Raw genomic sequence first — 23,271 nt, 5'->3', positions numbered from 1 at the left:
GGATGGCAGAAGAATATTCTGTTAAGCGTTTTCTATAAATATATACATATTCATTTATACTTCAATAAAAGAAGTACAGATGCTCTTATCGCTGACAAATGATAAAAGAAATTTGCATTTGCAAACGATCTTTTGTCTAACAAAAAGTGTTTAGTTAATTAATTTTAACGTAAAATTTAACTCAAGACGAATAACATTTAGTTTATATGATTCAGATAGTATTGTTAAATGATTTCTTAGTGCTATAGTTTCACTATTACATTCATTAGTTTCATAGAAATTCAAAAGCGAAAATAATAAACATATATTAATGTTTAGTTTTAGTTTCAAAATTTCGTACTAATATTTTATTTTTCGTATTAATATTTTAAATAAGTGTTTCATCTCAATTAATTTGGTTTACTTATCGAAATTGATTTAACGAAATGTTTTTTTTTACATGTTGCACATTTAGTAGTTCAATTTGAACAATATTCTTTTGAAATAAAAAGAAAAAACTAGTAATTGTAGTATAATACATTTAAACTCTTGTATATTGCTAATAAACTGCTCGTTTCGATCGCTTAACGTCTGCAAACAGATTCGTGACACTGTACCCAAATTTGGGGCCCGAGGTAGACCTAAGAACACTTAGAGCCATTCGTGTGCTACGGCCCTTAAAATTAGTGTCTGGAATTCCTAGTGAGTAGTACTTTCGTTTAAGTTTTACTTGCTTTTGTTTCCTATCAATCTACAATCTACAAATCTACGCTAACCTAAGTACTTATCAATGTCAATAAAGTTACGGAATACGGATTAGCGTATTCTCTCATAGATACCTATATATACTAAATAATATACTAAATAATTCCTAGATATACTATATACGCATGTTTTACCAATTGTATGCTTTATTTACCATACATACATACTTTGTACTGATAATGCTAAACATTATCGGATTGTATGTGTGAATGAGGAGATATATATGCATATATATATATCGATATTTATGTAGATCTATGTCTTGAATGTGTGTGTAATTATGTAGATACTACTAACAAGAAATGCAATGACATTTTACTGATTCGACTTTTGTGTGTTCTCTCTCCCAAATCAACTTGCCAACATGGATCTCGAAACTACAAAATGATGAATCTAGGTTTACAAGTAGTTTTAAAATCTATAATCAAGGCGATGGCACCTTTACTGCAAATCGGTCTCTTGGTGTTGTTTGCAATCGTAATATTCGCAATCATTGGACTCGAGTTTTATTCGGGCACACTGCATAAGACTTGTTATAGCTTAGAAGATCCAAGTATATAACCCTTTAAATATATATTTCTTTTTGCCAAACTCTGCTTATACTAATACTGTATTTTTTCTTCCCATATTCCGCACAGACAAACTAGTGAAGGAAGGTGAAGTAGAGACACCCTGCAACTCAGATAACATCTTAGAAAAAGCGGGAGGCTCCTTTGTATGTAATAATGCGACGAGCATGTGTCTGGACAAATGGGATGGACCAAATCAAGGCATAACAAGCTTTGATAATATTGGATTTGCCATGCTGACGGTATTCCAGTGTATCACAATGGAAGGCTGGACTGCAATACTATATTGGGTAAAGCATTTGACGAATGTCTAGAACATATCACTTGCATTAAGATTGTGCATGTATTTGTGTAACCCATAATAATGCATATTTTCTTTTACTATTGTAGACCAACGACGCATTGGGTTCATCATTTAATTGGATATATTTCGTGCCTCTTATAGTTATAGGCTCATTTTTTATGCTCAACTTAGTTCTTGGTGTTTTGAGTGGGTAAGTTGTTTTTAACGATTTCATTCCTCTTGCCTACATTCTGTCACATAATGTATTTAACATTTGTAATTATAATTGGGGGAAACTTTCAAGTATTTAAACATACGGTGTAAAAAGAGATTATTCAAAATGTTTACGGAACTTCAATTCCATGTTTGTACATATCACGGAGTGAGCTCTGTTGCTTGTACCATGAACTTCCAATGTGACTATTTTCTGTACTCAAGGACGTCTTTTAATCCGATGATTAAATAGCACAAGCAAATTAGTCACGTTCTTATTGATGCGTCCCGATGCTTCATATAAAGTGATCAAAAATTAGTTCTATCAATGTACAAAATCCAATATGAAGCTTTCTTTCTAATGTACATAATATATATATGTAAATAAGCATATAGATACAATATATAGACAAATATGTATTTGAAATACTATCAAAATTATTAATATGATAGATGGGAAAGTAAAGTTGTTCCGTTTCATTACTCAAATTGAATCTCACGTTACTCCACACACAATACAATTCAAGGCTGCTAAGCAAATCAATTGGAAGTGTTTTATTTCAGAATCTTTTGCACCTTAGCAGCCTTGAAATTAAGAAAACACATCAGCCACTTATGCGCTGGCATTATTTTAAAACACTTTAACATGTAATTTTTTGTATCTTAATTTGTTTTTTTGTTTTTTTCGATAACCAAAAAAAAAAAAAAAAATGTTATTATATTCTTGAAAATTCAGAGAGTTTTCAAACGAGCGAAACCGCGTCGAGCGTCGCATGGAATTTCAGAAATGTCGATTTCGTGCCATGTTTCAAACAGCAATGGTCTCATATCTTGATTGGATAACGCAAGCAGGTTCTTAAATATGAACACACTATCAACTGAAACCAATCCCAATAAATTTGGCATTATTATATTCGTATTATATATCACGTATTGGCAAATATATTTCCCCCTACTATATCATTAGAGAACGCTATTGTTGATCGCAAAGAGCGCAAGGATTTACCGAACCAACCAAAAAACCAATAAACCAACCAACCAACTCCCCAAACTGTAGATGAATATAAATAACTTAATTAATTACCGAACCAATCCAAGAAATCAAATAAATATATAGCAAATAGATTTTCTATAAACAAAAAAAAAAAAAAAAAAAAACACAAGTTCATAGCCCCGTTCCTAACTCACAGACGTACATACATACAAATAAACAGATTACGCAAAATACAAAATACATATTCATATGTGTATGCATAATTATTGTATGTACTAAGCCCAAAACATATAAATAATCAGTTTAATTGCATTCCAACTTATAAACGAACGTGTTCGAATTAATGCAAGTTAACAATACTCAATATATTTACAATATTTTTACAAATAGAACGCAAGCTATTCCAAAAAACTCCCGACAAAACGAAAGCTATATCGTATCGTATAATCTAACATACGAAATACTCTGTTTGGACCCCCCGTTAAACCACCTTAAACCAACAATAACAACAATCATTTAATACGTACTCCTAGAAACAATTTTAGTACGTATGCTAAAAACAAAAGTTCCATAACATATATTTCTATGCATTATGCTACAACTTACAACTCCTCAAATTTAGCGACCGTTAATTAACTTTTCCTCCCAATTAACTTTCTAGAGTATTTCCCCTCTCTTCGTTCTCTTCTACACTTTATAACTTTGTCTATAATCGTGTGCTTGTCTAATAAAAATTAATATTTGTAAACGTATATCGATAAAAGAAAAAAAAACTATATATAATATTACTACCAGCCATGTTCCGGTTATTGCAATTTTGAAAAGTTTTGTTATTATAATTTGGATTCATTTTTGTCTTTGTTATGTGTATGTTTGACCTTTAAATGTATTTATTTCAAAATAATAATATACAATTCAAATTAAATATAAAACTAAACAAATGCTTGAAAATTTAAGGTTTCTTTTTGTTGTTATTTATCATTCATGTTCCCTATTACAAATTTTCCAAATTAATATTTTCATTTGATATTTTTATGTATTGGTAATCGAAGCATGGCTGTATCTTATGCGAAAGTGCGCAAACAAATGATATTATGAAGCAGTACTTTGAAGTACTTAATAATACATTTAGAAATGAATTTCAAAATCAACGCAATTCTATACAAATTTGCGCTAATTAAGGCCAAAAAAAATGCTGAGTGGTCACACTCCTACCTAAGCGGATCATATAGTATTTATTTATACTGAAATATAGTATGTTGCAAAAGTATTTGTTGGCCACTTAAATGAAGCGACTAACTCATTGTAACTCCAAGGCTATTCAATTCGAATTTAATTGTGTAATGGCTCAGTAAACTGTGATTTTTATTTATTTTCATTGAATTTATTTTGAGTTTTAAACATATACACAGGTATATATATGATTTATGAAATATTTAATTATATTATTCCTTTCATCACTCCAAATACTACACAATTACATTTTTATACAAATAAACTAAAATATATATACATATATCCACAAAGGTAACGAAATTTTGGGCATTGCATTTTGCTAAATATGCAATTACATACAATTGTTCATTTGATTGTTGATGTTTTTGGTTTATCATATTCTATTTAATTATTTTTTGTAGTGAATTCGCAAAAGAACGAGAAAAAGTAGAAAATAGACAAGAGTTTCTTAAACTTAGAAGGCAGCAGCAACTAGAAAGAGAGTTAAACGGCTATGTTGAATGGATTTGTAAAGCTGGTATAGTATTTACCCCTTTCTTTTTTGTAATTTTATATACTACACTGTTTGCAACTCAATAACTCTTACTCTTACTCTTACATATACAAACAAAATATACATGCATACATACTACATCCAAAAAAAAAAAAACAGTCAAACAATCATACAGTAATATACTTTCCAACCTACTTTTATAAGTATACAAAAGTGTGTACACATTATTAAAAAAGATATTGCTATTCAAATGTTCATAAAATTTAAATCTAGTACGTATTCATAAATTACCATCGTAATAAATTAAATCGTCCAGTCAAGAAAAATCATTAAAAAAACAAATAAATAGGAACTCTACAAGTTTCGCATTTTCATGTTCTCATTATATATGAATTGTATGTAAGAAACTCTCTCTCTTTCTGAAATATATGTATTGTGTACATTATATTTTGTGTGTATTACATACGGGCATATATAATAAATAAAATAGCAAACTTTTTGTTGGATGCCAATGATGCCATTTCTTGCCTTTGCAGCATTACGCAATTACTCTAGATGACCCTCAAAATAATATAAGAAGCTTGTATATGATTACATACATATATGATATATATAAATATATATTTACCAGTTGACAGCACTTGTGGCACTTTACTAGTTCCCCTTAGAGCATTATTTTACGACCGTTCCGCCTCCTCCTCCCCCCAAACAACACACAACAGAAATACACACGTTCACGCTCATCCAAGTCAAAAACTAACTCCTTTCATCAAATTATAAATATATATTATAATCGTTTATATACTCATCTACAATATATAAATGTATATTCGATACGCTTTATTATCAACTTGCTTTTTATTGTTCATCTTTCGAAATTAGATAATCTATGTGTGAACATGTAACAATCGGTTTTTATTTTTAATAATAATATTTCAGAGGAGGTTATATTAGCCGAAGAAAGAACAACCGAAGAAGAGAAAATGCATATTATGGAAGGTTTGCTCTTACATTATTATTTATTTATATTTCCGACACTAAAGAAAGTTAATTTTTAGCCCGTAGACGAAATGCAGCCAAAAGAAAAAAGCTGAAAAGTTTGGGCAAATCAAAGTCAACTGACACAGAAGAAGAGGAAGCTGAGGAAGATTATGGTGATGACGGTAAGATATTTCTTCATTATCTCAAAATATTCTAATCAAATTTGAGTTCATTATTATGAAAAATATGATCATTTATGAATAAGATGGTAAGAATTTTACGTGAAGCAGGATTGTTTTTTGTTTTACTAAATTATTTTATTCGACTACAAATTGCAAAATTATATATTCTGATACGACTAGTATATATAAATACGTCAAAAATATATATATTATGAAGTTTAAATGGTCCAATAAATATATGAAGAAACGTTTAACCATTTTTGAAGTAGAAAACTTTGAGAAAACTTATACGACAAATGTTGGACAATAAACAACAATTTCGATTAACGAATATCAGTACTTATACGAAAGAAATGTGATAAAATAAAGTGTTTGAAAAGATTTTTTTTATTTTATTAATTTGCATTTAATTTGCGTAAAAATTTAACTTGGTTTGTTAATTTCCATGTGCAAAGCGAACATAAATATTATTATAACTATTGTGCATAGGTGCTTCTAATATATATCTTTAATCATATTTTTTATACTCATTTATTTTATGAATTTTACCAAAATGAAATTCTTTTTCTTACATTGAACATATTCAAAATGTGTAAGTAAATTATAAATTTGACTAATTATTTGATTTAAATGTCAAATATTTGCACCAAATCGTGCTGCATATGTTCTGCATAAAGTAACTAATTTATTTAAGTAACTATCATCTCAAACTCACAATTAACGGCTAGACACTAGTACTAACTAACGTCCCTACATATATTACACGAACATGTGTTTTGTTTTTCATCGCAAAATAATTAAAAAAAAAATAATTAAGTAAACGTAGTGAAGAAGGCTGTGATTTAATTCATTTGTTTTTCATATTTAATTTAATATAATAATTTGCACTTCTATTTTCATTAATTTATGCTACTTTTAAGTAGTTAAGTAACAATTATTTTTAATAGCAATTCATGTGACTATCAATGTGTTCGTGTTAATAAGATAATGAAAACCATACGTACCTGATACATCGATATTAATATTAAGGCGATATATTTGAAGAAAACTCTATTAAACGTAGGACTAATATCCATTAATGCAATAAGTTTAAAATCACTGTCCATCCGATCGTAATGTATTACATAGAAGAGTGATATTATTATATTGCGTAGTACATATCAGTTATTCGCTCACAACTTTATAAGTATTAATATTCCTTTTCAATTAGTTCTTCGGCAATCGATAGAATGGTTTAAATATCTAATTAGTAATTCTCTGCACAGAACCATAATGAGCCTAAAGCTTAGTAACCAATCCCAAATTGTAATAAATCGGTGTATAATTGTTTACACTTAGATCAGTGTTCGCAAGTCGCATAATCATTCAAACATCGTGCTAGTAAAAAACAAGTAAGAAAGCTATAGTCGAGTTTGCCCGCTACCCATTTTGAAGAAAATCAAAACAGTGAGGTGTTATTCCTATAATATACCAAATAATATACTAAAATATACCAAAGATCATATTCGGTATTCGAAGTATAATATATAGAGGTCAGCCAAAGCAACTAAACCCCGAGTGCAGTAGACGTAATTTGCCATAAAGAAGAATTTGTATCCGATCGCAATCAAATGCTTAGGGATTATAAATACTATAGTTATATTTGAAACGAACTTGATCTAAAAAATTATAGCTCTATCGCTTATAGTCTCTTAGATCAAGGTGTTTATATGGACAGACAGACAGGCGGAGAGATGAACATAGCGTTATCACTTCAGCGGTTGATGCTGATCAAGAATATAGATACTTTATGGGGTCGGAGGAGCCTGATACATACATTTCCTGCGGACACAAAGATATATTACCCTTTAATCCTATGGGTAGCGGGTATAACAAACAAAAAATAAAATTAAGTAGCAGCATAAATGACCATGACGTTATCGCTACCAATGAGTATAAGAGCACTCAACAGCAGTATAGCCAAGAAATAATTAAGTGTGCCCTAAAATGAAAACTACCTTGAATTCAATTATTTACCTTGCATTAATTGACAACATCTTCTCTTGATTTGAAACAGGTTATCTAAAAACTCGTTCGAAACCCCAAGGCAGTTGCACAGGATTCTGGCGAGCCGAAAAAAGATTCCGCTTCTGGATACGCCACACAGTAAAAACACAATGGTTCTATTGGTTCGTCATAGTTCTGGTGTTCCTGAACACAGTTTGCGTCGCTGTCGAACACTATGGCCAGCCAACATTTCTCACAGAGTTTTTATGTAAGTTCACGAAGCACGATTTATTTCGAGGAGAACTGAATCGTAATGGAAACATAAAGCTATTTAGATCTTACGTGCTATGTATTTGATCGTTATTTTTTACAAATTTTCTTATAGATTACGCGGAATTCATATTCCTTGGCCTATTCATGTCGGAAATGTTCATTAAGATGTACGCACTGGGACCTCGCATTTACTTCGAATCGTCGTTTAATCGATTTGATTGTGTCGTCATTAGTGGTTCGATATTCGAGGTGATCTGGTCCGAAGTTAAAGGTGGCTCCTTCGGGTTATCAGTGTTGCGTGCACTGCGACTGTTGCGCATATTCAAAGTCACCAAATATTGGTCGTCACTGCGCAATCTAGTAATTTCCCTGCTGAACTCAATGAGATCAATTATCTCGTTGCTGTTCCTGCTCTTCTTGTTCATACTCATATTTGCACTGCTCGGCATGCAGTTGTTCGGTGGTCAATTCAATTTGCCAGGAGGCACGCCTGAAACCAATTTTAACACCTTCCCAATAGCACTTTTAACCGTATTTCAAATCCTAACCGGCGAAGATTGGAATGAAGTTATGTATCAGGGTATTATATCGCAAGGTGGTGCAAAGAAAGGAATGATTTACTCTATGTAAGTTTTATTTTGATACTTTATTTCCTTCATTTGTATATTGTATAGATAATATTTTATACGAGTATGTAGAATATACGTTATTACGAGTACATTTTTCGCAACAAAAAAAAAAAACCCAAAAAAAAAATAATAATAATTATAATAATGTCTACATCTTGTGTGTGGTGGAATCATTCTACAGAATCTAACTCTGTTTTTTACTACTCTTCCGCTTAATGTTCTAGAAATATCTAGTCTTTCAATATAATTTGTTCATAATTTCGTTTTTGTTTTTGTTTATCTATCCTTTTTGGGTGTGTTAAGTATTTAAGTATGATTTGATTATAATATCAGATATAGACACATACAAAATTGACGATTCAAATACATAATTACTAGTATAAATTATGCTCTTTGTAGAACAGTTTGTAAAATAAGAACATTTTAAATACAATTCATTGAACGTCGAACCATTAATATGTGCAATCGACCTTGAAAATCCAAAGCGCTTACGTTTTGGTTTCATAATGTATGTGTAGGATAGGACTTTAGAGCTTGAAGAATTTAGATTTATCTCATTCTCAAATTCTGCAAGCCAAGCCCTTCCATTTTACCAAACAAAAAAAAAAAAAGAAACAATAACGAAAACAAAAAAAAATCAAGTCCCGCAATCTCCCTCGTATCGTATATAATAACGTAAGTGCAAAACATATAGCTATTGCTAACAATTTTCGCATTTCCCAGCTTTACCTACATATGTATTTTATTACTCTATATTTTTTGCAGCAATAATTGATTATCTTACTACTCTCAATTGGCTCCGTTGTGATATTACGTCACACGTTCCTTTTTTATTTTCGTTCTCTTTTTGTTTTTAATAATTTATTCTTCGTATGGAATTGCAATTGAATAATCATAGTTATTGCAATTTTAATGCTCTGTTACGTTCCAGAATTCATATTGATTATAATCTTAAACAAGCAAGTTAATCAAATGAAAACCGGAGCTCGACAGGTTCAAATTGTTGTTTTTAGTACAAGATTTAAGTGTTTAGTAGATAGTTTTTACCATTTTCGTTCAGGTTTAGATTAGCATTAGTTTTTCTTCCAACAAAAGTTCAAAATCTCCACAACATTTTCATTTTGTGATAAATCTAGCTAATTATGATTATATGACATAAACTGTTAAATAATTATTTAAACTAAGCGCGACATTATTAATCCTGAATCTACAAACAACAAAATCTGAAGTAAAACTCAATTTTTTTAATTATTTAAAATTGTAATTTAATGAACTGAAATGTGATGAAAGTAGATACAGGATGTGATTAATGTCAAAGCAATTATGCATTTTAATTAGCAGTAAGATTAACGATAAGATTGTGAGCTGAACTAATTTGGCGTGATAATTCCTTTCGCAGATACTTTATCGTTTTGGTACTCTTCGGTAATTATACACTTTTAAATGTGTTCTTGGCTATCGCCGTCGATAACTTGGCGAATGCGCAAGAACTTACAGCAGCCGAAGAGGAACAAGTCGAAGAGGATAAAGAGAAACAACTGCAAGAGCTAGAGAAAGAAATGGAAGCCCTTCAAGGTGATGGGGTTCACCTGGAGAATGGTGAAGGCACTGTTGCCACTAGCAAAGGAAAAGGCAAAAAGAAGGTCGAAGAGAAAAAGGAGGAGGAAGAAGTAACGGAAGGGCCGAAGCCAATGTTGCCATATTCATCGATGTTTATACTTTCACCAACAAATCCGTAAATATATTATTGCTCACTTATAATTCTCCTTAATATTCTACTCTAACATCAACATTTTATAATAATGAGGGGAAGTTTTAAGACCAGCGATTCTTAAGTGTGTAGTTTTAATATAGACATTCAGATAGAAAAAAAACAATATGCAAGTACTATATACTTAAGTTTCATTCCAGCCAAAGATGACGGTTAATCTCTGCAAGCTTGTAGAGAATTTTGAGGGGCAAAATAATATGCAAATGTTGTTTTCAATCTTACTTGGATAGGTTTATTTTAGTTTTCGTAATGAGAACAGGTTTTGTCTAAATAATGTGTGTTTTTAGCAACTAATATATTTAAATATACTACTAATGTCTTTAATGATTGCTAATAATATTGATATCCTATATAAAATGTAACATAATAACAATCTCACTAACTCAATTTCAATTTGCTCTTTTATTTTTCTTTTTGGATTCTTTACAATTACAATTACGAATTACTTAATTGATTTATTCAATGAATCATATGTTTGTAAATATTTGCATTACAAATATCAACGACTACAAAATTTGATTACTCAACTCAACTCAATTCAACCAAATCACCCTCACCACGAAAAACTGCAATTTATATCATATCGATTTCATCATCATCTTCAACAACAACAAAAACAACAACAATAACAACAACTACAACAACAAAATCCATAACAATGACTACGACGAACATCAAATTAAAAAAAAAAAAACAAAACAAAAACCAAAAAAAATCAAAATTAAATATCGAAAAAAATGACCACAAAACAATGTTTAATGATCTCAAAATAATAATTGGACAAAACAAAATCAATTAACGAAATGAACCGGATGATTAAATAAAATTCAAATCGCAATCGACAAACCAACAAATATGAAATTCCAAATCATACAAAAATCTTATAAACAACTTGAATCGTATTATATATCTATATGTATAAAAATTATAACTGCGAATACGAAATAACTGAATCTGGATGAAATTATTTGCGTACCTATGCCAAAAATCGTATAACTACTAATTGACATATACAGCATACGACGTGGTGCCCATTGGGTAGTTAATTTACCATATTTTGATTTCTTCATAATGGTCGTCATCTCAATGTCATCAATAGCATTAGCAGCCGAAGATCCCGTTCGTGAGAATTCGAGGCGAAACGAAATCTTGAATTACTTTGATTATGCATTTACCGGCGTATTCACGATAGAAATGTTGCTGAAAATTGTAGACTTGGGTGTAATACTACATCCTGGCAGCTATTTAAGAGAATTCTGGAATATTATGGATGCTGTGGTCGTTATATGCGCTGCTGTTAGTTTCGGTTTCGATATGAGCGGTAGCAGCGCTGGACAAAATTTGTCAACCATTAAATCGCTTCGTGTATTGCGTGTACTGCGTCCACTGAAGACCATTAAACGTGTTCCAAAATTGAAAGCCGTCTTCGATTGCGTCGTGAACTCATTGAAAAATGTTGTTAACATTCTAATCGTGTACATATTGTTTCAATTTATATTTTCTGTTATTGGTGTACAATTGTTCAATGGAAAATTTTTTTATTGTACGGACGAAAGTAAACATACTTCCGAAGAGTGCCAGTAAGTAACGTTTTTTTCCGAAAAGATTTTTACCAGTTACTTTATTCGCTTTCGTCTGAATCATTTTCATTTTCCCTTACAAAATATCATTTTGTATTTTTCGTACTTTTGATGATCTCTGTAATACGATTTTTGCTTTCGTTTTCGTTTTTGTTTTTGGTGTTATCATTTCTTCGTAGATCTTTTACCCAAAATGCTAATTTAGACGCGTTACACAAAAAACATCATAATATATTCTGTCTGGTCTAACATACATATATGTATATAGCTCTCCCATCTATCACTCTCTATCTCTCTCTCTCTCTCTCTCTCGCTATATCTATTTCTCTCAGTCGATGTTTGTCAATGTCTATCCCTCTCCCTTTAACTCTCACTCACTCTGTTTCTCTGTCTCTCTCTCTTTCACTTTCAATCTTCATATGTATGTGTTCCATATGCATACATATAAATAATAAGCTTGAATGTATATGTCTATATACTCAGCGGACAAATTAGAGAGCTAAAAAATTACCAATTTCCCAAAAATTGTATTTAAAACAATGAACATAAACTAACATAGTTTGTAGAGTGTATACAGAATTCTAATGAGAGTCGTGCTTGTCCGTCTTTGGTCCGCTGGGTAACAATTTTAACTTAAACTCCAATTCTTAATTTGTTCTTCAAATGTTCCAAACAATTGTTGTTATATGCATACATACATAGACTCATATTTACATATAGTTGTTAGTTTATTACTACTACTAAATACTACACACAAACCATAGGACACAACTATCTAGATTTTAGAACAGGGTTCTCTCATTCATAACTTATTTACTGCTCGTACAATATGTATTCGATGTGTATTTATGTTTCCCAAAAATAGAGGTGTTCTATTTCGTTTCGAATTAACAAACACAACAATTACTACCCACTACTTTTCCTTAACAACAAAATCATCGGTAAGGTTGCTTACTATACATACATATACAATATATTAATGTGATAAATATGTTATTTATCATTTGCAATCCTTGCCACAATACCTCTTGAATCTTTTTGTCAATGCTCGTCGTTGGCAAATCTAACGCTTTCCTTTCCCCTGCTAATGTATGTATTATGAACTCTTATCAGAGTTCTTTTTATGTGATATTTGTACATGACATACTACATACATACTACGAACACAACACAATGCTTAGGGTTTACTTACATATATATTTTTTTAATCTACGTGTAGATCTCTTGAGAGCTATGATTAGGCCACATTCACATAGTTCGAATTACATACATTTTCTTAAGATTGGAATATTTGCTGCTTATATGAGTGCACACATATATATAAGTGAATAATTCCAGAGAAAATCAAGATGCGCCAATATATATATATATACCATGAGACGTGTTTATTTTCTATCCTTTTTATGCTGACGATTATGTTTATCCTTTATTTTATTTACATTTTTTCTTAACTATATTCGTTTCGTTGTATCTTGTTTCTTTTCAAAGAAAACAAAAAAGGTGCACTGATTTAACAGAATGTAAGAGTAGCATTTTAAAGTTTCTACCTAGTTTTTCTTGCTTGATTTGTGCCAAGCAATCAAGCAAGTAAACGGGTTAAAAACAAACCAGAAAAAAAAAAACAAAAGAAAAAAAAATACAAAGAAAAAACGAAAAACAAAATCCAAACATAAACAAAACCTATTTGAAATTAATAACAAACCAAAAAAAAAAGCAAATAGAAAACAATGCGTATTAACCAACAACAACTGTGACAACATAGTAAAAAAAAAACATAGAATAGAACTGAAATGCGAAAATACGATTACCACCTTTACCATTTCTAGTTTTCTTCTATTTCGGTTATACAAATAGTCAATTCATTCAGTCAAATCAATGTATAATTGTATGTGTTACCTTCTACACCAAAAAATCAATTATTTTCTAAAATCAAATTTTTATACGTAATCGTATAAGAGGCAACCTTCGACCTTCGATCGCGCATAGCATGTATAATTGGGTATTTTGCAATACCAAAGAGTCCATATTACTACCAGAAGATTTCTTAATAAGTCTGTATACGCGTACATACTTAGAGAGGTATCAGGTATCAGATTGTATTAACATATAATAATACTCTATCAAAATTTAGAACAATTTATTTCTTCTGATTGCACAATTGGCGATTAACTTTTCCAAATCTTCATTCTTAATCAACTCTCTTTTAAATATGAAACTGTTTTGTTATCCCATTCCCTTCTCAGTTGCAATCATGATATAAGAGTTTTGAATGTGATTAAAGAAGATTAATAATCCCGCTTATTTAGTTGTCTAGAATTTCGTTGTGCATTGTAAGTAGTGAAAACTTTAATTTACCCATTGATAGGAATTGAGAAATACAACGCAGACTTTTTGCACTCGACATTTGCTGACCGCGAAAGATGGCAACAATGCCGAGTGCACAAAACAACATAAATATAAACAAAGAGACACGCGTCTTACACTCATCGAGCCGAGAAGTAGAAAAGAAACAAAACTAGATACTTCACTCAGTATCTTTTTGTTTTAACTGTTTGACCTTCGTATGCAATAATTACTATGACTGCTTAAGTATGATTGATTTTATTTGAAATTCACTAAAATACTAATTCATATGTACACGTACATCGATTACACACATCGGTCTTCGCAAAATGTGGCGATTAGTGATAAATTTCTAAAATAGGTTAGAGGTTGTGGTAAATATTGATTTAGGTATTGAATCGGACGGACAGACGAACGAACAAATAATAAAATCAATAATTGGGTATAAATAAATGTAAACATTTTCAGTATTTTTAATCAGGAGTATGACAGACTGAATATTTAAGATCTACACAAAAATATAATATTAGTCTTCTTCATTTCAATAATGTGTTCGAATTACAGTCAGTTAAAAGAAACATAACAAGAAATATTAGCGTATTAGTTGATAATAAAACAAGGGAAATATTTGTAGGTGCGAACTTTATTCATTGTTAAGGGCAGCGCTGCCTTGTTACACATCGCCGAACAAACAACCAGCCGAATAATTTTGAACTTAGTGTTATACAACTCTCGAATACTCGCTCAGTTATATCGTTTGTTATATCGTGCATTCACATACATTAATGCATTCGCATTGAGAATCGAATGTAAAACAGGATGCGTTTATTGCTTATAATAGTATAATACATACATATCAATCTATGCAGATACTTACATACTACTTATTTCAGCTCTGCTCTGAGTTAACTGCAGACACGACTATGTGTTTGTATGTGTTGGTATATACTAAATGTATTATGTTGGTATTTTTTGTACTCCCCTTAATTGTACAGTATTTATTTGCGTTAATGTGGACTTACAACTACTACTACTCCAACTACTACTACTATTATATGGTGTAATATCGAATTCCCTTACCAAATTCAAATACTATTGTAGACACTCACACACACACACAAACACGGAAAACTTTACATTCTTTACAGACAAACATAAATACCAAAAGTACATGTTGATATGTTTTTTGTGTGCAATACTAACTCTCCTACTACTTAAACTGAAAAAAGGTTTTACATCTTATATCGTTATGATATGTATGTCCTATCATATACATATACGTACATCTTACATAGTCACATATACATTCGCATACTCTTGTGTTCATCAACAATTCTTGTACTTCCATATTTACATTTCTCTCATTTACACTTAAATATGATCAAATTGTATTACAAAAAAAAAAAAAAAACATTTAAAATTTAATATTTTCATATTGTTTTATGATTGCTATTTTTGTTTTGGTTTTGTTTTCTGCCAAACTTGCTTCTTGCATTTTATAATCTATTTACAAATTACTAATAATTCCAAATGAATAACCACAAATACAAAAAAAATAACTAAATAAAAAAACCAAAAAAAAAAAAAATCATTACCCATAAACAATAAATAAATATAAATGCGACAACCATCATCACAACCTGTGAACGTGAAGGGGCTCGTATTTCAAATACGAGGAAGACGAACTGCTGCCTAAACAAGAGAGGCGGGTGTGGAAGCCACGAAGCTTTCATTATGATAACGTCGCCGCTGCCATGCTGACGCTATTCGCTGTACAGACCGGCGAGGGATGGCCACAGTAAGCAATATTAATTGTAGTTCTTACAAGTGTTCTTCTACTTTTCCATTGCGTCTACCTATCTATCTTCTACAAACATAGATTATTGCACGCAATAGTGCAATAAATATATGTGACACTTTATGGGAATATGTTATATGTATGGTAAATAACGAAATTTTGCATTGTTTTTTATTTACTTTTGTCTCGTGCGAATACTTGAATCATACTTCTTCATGGGTGTAATCAACAACAAACCAAACAAACAAAATAGGGTCTTGCAACACTCAATGGCTGCCACATACGAAGATAGGGGTCCAATCCAAAATTTCCGGATCGAAATGTCCATCTTTTATATAGTATATTTTATTGTATTTCCATTCTTCTTCGTCAACATATTCGTGGCCTTGATTATCATTACATTTCAAGAGCAAGGCGAAGCTGAATTGCAAGATGGCGAAATTGACAAAAATCAGGTGAGCTAGCCAACAAATTTGTGTATTCGTGTTTATCCATAAAACAAAAACATAAACCAAAATCAAACAATTGAAAATACCTAATTCTTTTATATGTGTGTGTAAAACCGATAGTAGTCGTAAAGCAAAAACCAAAAAAAAAATAATAAAAAAAACAATTTTCTATATGCACGTTAATGTACACGCATAGTACAATAACACCTACTAACAAATCATTCCCGACTAATTAACCCTTTACTGCCCATTATCGTCCTTAGTCGGCTTACATTATGCTTTTTATTCTTTGATCAAAATTCGAAGAATATCTTTTAATGCTGATTATTTATATTAACACATTTTGTTGTGCATAAATTACTATTTGTCAAGATTAAATTAAAAATATCATTACTTTAAGCTTTTTACCATTTGATTTATATACCAAATTCATCTAAAGCGAGGCATTTAATTGTGCCGTCTAAAGGCGGTCTTCAGCACTAAAGGGTTAATAACTACTATGTGCTTACTATGCGCCAGTTACATAAAATACTACAAAATAAACACAGTATGACAAATGCATTAGCGCAGACGTCGCAAATTCAGACAAATTATACATACTCCAATATGTACACAAGGTACTATGTACTGCTAATCTTTATCTATAAATGTACCTGTACCTTTCTGCCTGTGATCGTTTCCTATATAAACTACCTTCAACACACAAAATACTACAAACATACAATGGTAGAATGTATGCTAATACTGTGCTGTGTAGCAACATTTAGTATTTTTTACACACTGTCGTCTTGTGCGATACTATAGATACCATTAATATTTGTATTTACTTTTAATAATTCAACTCTTTGTGGTGTTTTCTGTTTAAATGCATAATTTAGAAACATCCAACAAAACAAAAATACCTAAGTTATATTTAGTGCTTTTCTTGTGGATTGCTTTGATGTATTATCCCAGAAAATCGTAGAAGGTCTTACCAAATAGAGTTTTCTTCGTCTTCCTGATGTACATACTATACATCAACAAATAGCAAAAAAAAATAAATAAAAACCACTTTATGATATGGCATGTTTCGAGAAGAAATATCCCATACATACATATGGATAATAGTAGTAGCCCCTTAAATATAAAAACTGAACATTTACCGGAAAGTAGAGATTATTCATTGAAATTCACGATAGTCCTTAAATATTCAGACTTGAATATTTAATGATTGCTATCGTTAAATCATCGTTGTTGCCAAAAACGAATTAAAGTACGCTTCAAGAGTTACTGTAAGTATGTACTGTAAATGAATCCAACCGTTGTCATTTCTTTAGTCGAACTAATTCATTTTCAATTCATCTAAATTTTAATCTAGTTCGATTCAATCTCTTGATTTCCAAAAAACAAAAATAAAACTGGCAAATTTAATTTCACCGACTGCTGAGTATTGCACTAAAATGATACATTTACTATAATTATGTTGTTTCATTTCGTTTAGTTATCTCAAAGTACCAAACAATAAGTTTGAAAATATTTCATAAAATTTTGGTATCTGTACCCTGAGCCTTTAGCATTTTCTGACCCATAAAGTCTATATTTTCTGGCTCAGTTTCAATAACAAAGTCAATTTGGACTCAAGGATTAAAAGATCTCAGTTTCAAAAATTCAGCGACATTTTCAAGATGAACCAAAATTTAAAACTTCGCACATTCCTTAGTCTAGTTTTGAATATTTACCACCAAGATTTTTAATAAATTTGTACATAGCTCATTCGTGATTGTAAATATATTTGAAAATTTCCATATGATAGGCTACTGCTGGGCTCAGGGTATATCATAGTCTAGCACTCTCGACAAAAGTGTTCGGGCCATGTACTTTAATTATTATATTGAGACCCTTATAATAATTACTCTGCTATTTATTAAATATATATATATTTTTATTTTTGTAAATAATAATACTTATTTCAATTTATTTTGAATTAAATAATCATCAGCGATTTTTCCCAAAACTCTTAATGTTAGTTTGAATGTGTTTCCAAAAACGTAACAGACCTCAATTTAAACTAACTATGGTAGTTGTTGATATTGTCATTCAAGGTTCGAGATTTGATTGTTAAATAATATTAATACCAAACAACAAAAATTGTACAATACTTTTTTCTATAGAAATCGTGTATTGATTTTACCATCGGAGCTCGACCGCTTGAACGTTATATGCCGAAAAACCGAAACACTTTCAAGTACAAAGTGTGGCGCATTGTTGTGTCAACACCATTTGAATACTTTATCATGATGCTTATTGTGTTCAATACACTGCTATTAATGATGAAGGTAAAGTAATGTATTTGTATTTATATTTTCGATATATTAAGAACAAAAATTAATTTATGAGCATACTAAGTAAAATAATCCCAAAAATTCAAGCATCAAGGGTTGAACTGTCTTGAATTCCGTGATTAAGAAATATTATATTTTAAAGAGCTAGTTGTCCGCTTTCTCACTTTTCCTAGTAGACTAAGTTAAAGATAAAAAAAAAGTGTCTGTAAAGAATCTGTTAATTTATAATTTTTTTTTAAGGTTTTACCGTTTAAAACCTTTTAAGTTATTCTTTAATATGCATTCTATCTAACTAACTAATCATAAATATAAATCTTAACAGTACCATAATCAAGGTAAGATGTACGAACAATCACTCAAGTACATCAACATGGGATTCACAGGCATGTTCAGTGTTGAAACGGTATTGAAGATAATCGGATTCGGAGTCAAAGTAAGTGAATTATTCTATTACCCTTTGTTATATTATTTGAGTTATAGAAATAAAGTTATGGTTTTCGATATCTGGAAAATATGACATTACAAATTTTAATATATTTTGCAATACTTTGCATTAATGGGCAATAAATAGTATTAACAATGTAATCAAAAACAGATTAAATTAACTTACTGTAATAATCAAATATAAAAATATATATTTTTTTAGATAGTTGTATTCTGTCAAAGGATTTCGTTTGCTCTTTGACAAACTTGCCTTTGTAATTTTCAGTGGCTCTAATTATGATTACAATCAGCAATTTAAAGTGCATAATATTAACTGCAATTATTTTCGATACGAAACAAAAACTTAATTTTATTCTAACTTTAATATGAACATGTTTGTCGGATTTTTAAAGTCACGAAAGATTGTTTAAGATAACGAAAAACGGTTTTTTACCCGCTACCCATGCGATAGAAAAGTATTAAACCTTTGACATCTCCGTTCCCATAGAGTATATATATCTTGATCAGCGTCAACAACCGACACGATATAGCCATATGTCTGTTCGTCTGTTTGCATAAACAGATGGATCTCTACATATGAGAGATAGAGATATAATTTTTTTGACAGATCAACCTTCATGATTCCTGTAGAAAATAATTGAGAAATACTTTTGTATGGGTAAAAACTACTTACTATGGGTATTAATTCCTTTGGGTGACAATTTGGTAAACTTTGAACTCTATAGTTTATTTTGAATGGACTACTTGAATATACATAGTAATATCAATAAATATACAACATATAGCCAATGGTATATATTTTATAGTGTTTTTGCGGTATATTAATTTGGTATATGCTAAAATCAATACCGCACTGTTTTGCTTTTATTCAAAATAGGTAGCAGGTATCTCATAGTCGAGCACACTCGACTGAAGCTTTCTTACTTGTTTTGTTATACGATTGTGTAATGAACAAAAATAAAGGCGAGAATAGCCAAACCCGACATACATGGACTATAGTATTGAAATCTTTCAATTTAATTGTTGGTTAGGTTTAAGAAATTAATAATACACAATTCGTATAATAATATGAAACTATTTATTTTATAGAATTTTTTCAAGGATCCATGGAATATTTTCGATCTGATTACCGTATTGGGCAGCATTGTGGATGCACTCTGGATGGAATTCGGGGTAATTATCTGCTGTTTGCATGACAGACAATACATATTTCAGGGCATACATATTGTTGTGTTCCACTTATGTAGGCCGTTTTGCAAAAGAAACAAAAAACGAAAAAAAAAACAAAACAAATACAAATACAAAATAATCAGTATCCAGTTTTTATTTTGTCTGATGATTTGTTGTACCCGTGCAATTACACATTCATATCTTTACAATTCCGATATACTTACATATTCATAAATATTCACAGATATGTACAATTATTTACGTGTTTATACATATTTTCTTATGCAATATACAGATTATATCAATGCAACAACAGATATATGTATGGTATTTTAGAATAACATGTACGGACGAAAATTGTTATAAAAATGACCTTTTATAGACCCCAATCTCAAAATCGCCGTCGTGTTTTCCAATTCCAATTATTTAACTTCTAACGAATGCGTGTTTCGAATATAATCGGAAACAACACTTCTTGAGTTATTGTTCTCAGTGGTCAGGAGTTTGTTGAAATACTAGAAATCGACGTCTGTTTTGGAATCTAATATATAATTAATGTTATGGGAATTCTCTTGCCAAGTGAATGTTAAATTCATTGGTGATACCTGTGTGTATATAATAATTAAGTATGTGTGTTTGGGTGGGCTTAAGACTTAGCAATATACATATATTCTAGTATAATATTGAAAGATTCTCATGGGTTTATAGGTTTAGGTATATTTTTGAAAGAATGCAGAATATACTAGAATAAGCTATACAATGTTTAAACTTACACTTTGAATATTGATTTGAAAATCTTTTACAGCCACACAAGACAATATTTTTGTTGAAATTCTTAATCAATTTTATATATTTAATTTTTACGCAATTTTATATATATATATACACACACACACAAAATGTTTCTTTTCGAAAGCCTCAAAAAAACTACAGAAATTAATAATCATATTTCTTTTTGATTTCCTTTTTCATATTTATTTGTGTACGAAAATGAATACCAAATACGAAATGTGGTCTCAAAATCGGGAAAAACCAATCCGAATCAAACCAAAAAACGATGAATGCAAAAAAAAATATATAATAATCAATCAATCAAATAAACACCCACGTAATTAAACATTCACACCCCTCACATATGTTAACGTATCAACTTTTGTAACACATTCAAATGTTTTCATGTACACGCATATGCAATATACATATGTAAATGTACAAAAAATGCGTTTATATAATTGTATATATTATATTCCTTCGATTGACTCTCAACCAAACAAAACAAAAATACTCCCGAAATTGGCCGTCGGGAATCCAAAATTCATCACGCAATCACTACCCAACATGAAATTAATTATATTATAAAAACCAAAACAATAACAAAAATCATTGTACTTTGTAATTACAAATCCAAACACCAAATGCGAAATACTAAATGCAATGAAAATTCAAATTCAATCAACTTATTCATCACAATCACAAATTCAAAAACAAATATACAAAATCAACCGAACGCAAAAAACAAAAATAACACCAAATTCAAATGAATTATGAAAACAATCAAACCAAAAAAAATATACAAAAAATCAACAAATTAAATTGTATTACGAACATGTTGTCATTCAACAATTATGCATGTGTATGTGCTGTCTATTATGTGTTGTATGAAAAACACACACATTGTGCACATACATATGCATATTATATATCTCTCTCATCTACAACTACATCGACATGTACAACAAAAAATATCAACACCAACAGCACGATGTAAGTACGAAACACAATTACACAAAAATTGCATTAATAAAATTCTTATGTGTCCAAATAAATGATTTTAGATTACGCTTTTATTGCTAATCACACTTTCCACTTTCACTTTATAAGCTTATTCAAACATAATACTTATTATTATTGCTTTATTTTCTGGCTAACTTCAAATTCTTTGCGTAACCTGCATTATTTTCCTTTTTCATTTGCGTACCCAACACAGATACATGTTTTCCAAAACTATATTAACGAGAATTGTCTGTTGAAAACATTATCAAAAACACCATTTTGAAATATATTATAATTGTGAATTTTTGCAAACAGTATCTGTTTGGGTATTGACAATTATGATTCTTAATATTTATTATATATATATTATTTTTTAATTGCGAGTACTAAAGTATCTGTAAGTTTCAGTTTTGTGTTACATGGCACACATTACATTACGAACGTACTTTCTTCCCTAATCAAAAGTTACGTGTGTAAAAGCTTGTAGTCAACTTGGTAGATAAATAATATACAAAGCGGTTGGATGAATTGCCATTTTGCAACAAAAATCTATTCATTTAATGAGGAAATTTTTAACGCAAATATGTGACAGAATGCATAACGTTTTAAGGGTCTTCCTAATCTTGGAAATAATAACAGAGAATTACAAATTACATTTATATTTTCGAAGTATAATTAATGGATAGCAGATATTCGATTATATAAATCTCTGAACAAGTCAAAGTTATGCAACTGTTTTCTATATTTGACGTTAATATTTCTAATTATTTTCGCATGGCTTTAATTTGATGGGTCTAACAAATTTGTATTTACTTATAAAAATCAATTGAAATCTTGCCTTAAAAACAAAAATGATATTGTGAAATCTACACAAAGAATGGAGAATCTTTTCAAAAGAAAGGAGCTTTAGTATTCAGTTCTAAGCAATCTCTGTTGCTTCTATCTTTTTGTCGATTGTTTATTTTAATTTAGTTTCTTGAGTGAAAATTTTACGTGGTTAGTTAGAAAAGTAAGAAATTTACACATCATTTTCAAATTT

The 23,271-nt window shown here is 30.2% G+C and overlaps 1 protein-coding gene across 22 annotated transcripts in view; it reads left to right on the top strand.

The window, feature by feature from the left end:
* Positions 1–23,271, top strand: part of LOC117575672 (voltage-dependent calcium channel type A subunit alpha-1) — a 60,646-nt gene that overhangs the window by 9,793 nt on the left and 27,582 nt on the right. For 11 of the 22 annotated variants that reach the window (XM_052008718.1, XM_052008712.1, XM_034260172.2 and 8 more), the window contains 16 exons: positions 581–681; positions 1,142–1,297; positions 1,383–1,603; positions 1,704–1,807; positions 4,441–4,556; positions 5,472–5,531; positions 5,591–5,695; positions 7,752–7,949; positions 8,067–8,580; positions 9,983–10,318; positions 11,371–11,934; positions 15,932–16,075; positions 16,329–16,530; positions 18,675–18,839; positions 19,168–19,278; positions 20,379–20,462. In XM_052008718.1, coding sequence (XP_051864678.1) covers positions 581–681; positions 1,142–1,297; positions 1,383–1,603; positions 1,704–1,807; positions 4,441–4,556; positions 5,472–5,531; positions 5,591–5,695; positions 7,752–7,949; positions 8,067–8,580; positions 9,983–10,318; positions 11,371–11,934; positions 15,932–16,075; positions 16,329–16,530; positions 18,675–18,839; positions 19,168–19,278; positions 20,379–20,462 — 3,181 coding nt within the window. Of the gene's footprint in view, positions 1–580; positions 682–1,141; positions 1,298–1,382; positions 1,604–1,703; positions 1,808–2,545; positions 2,662–4,254; positions 4,331–4,440; positions 4,557–5,471; positions 5,532–5,590; positions 5,696–7,751; positions 7,950–8,066; positions 8,581–9,982; positions 10,319–11,370; positions 11,935–15,931; positions 16,076–16,328; positions 16,531–18,674; positions 18,840–19,167; positions 19,279–20,378; positions 20,463–23,271 lie in introns of those variants that run through there. The other 11 variants (XM_052008724.1, XM_052008711.1, XM_052008725.1 and 8 more) reach the window with 5 other exon arrangements.

This window comes from Drosophila albomicans, chromosome X (genome assembly GCF_009650485.2).
Source record: "Drosophila albomicans strain 15112-1751.03 chromosome X, ASM965048v2, whole genome shotgun sequence".
Classification (NCBI taxonomy): domain Eukaryota; kingdom Metazoa; phylum Arthropoda; class Insecta; order Diptera; family Drosophilidae; genus Drosophila; species Drosophila albomicans.
The sequence above is the reverse complement of the archived record's forward strand: the minus strand, read 5'-3'. Positions and strand labels throughout refer to the sequence as shown.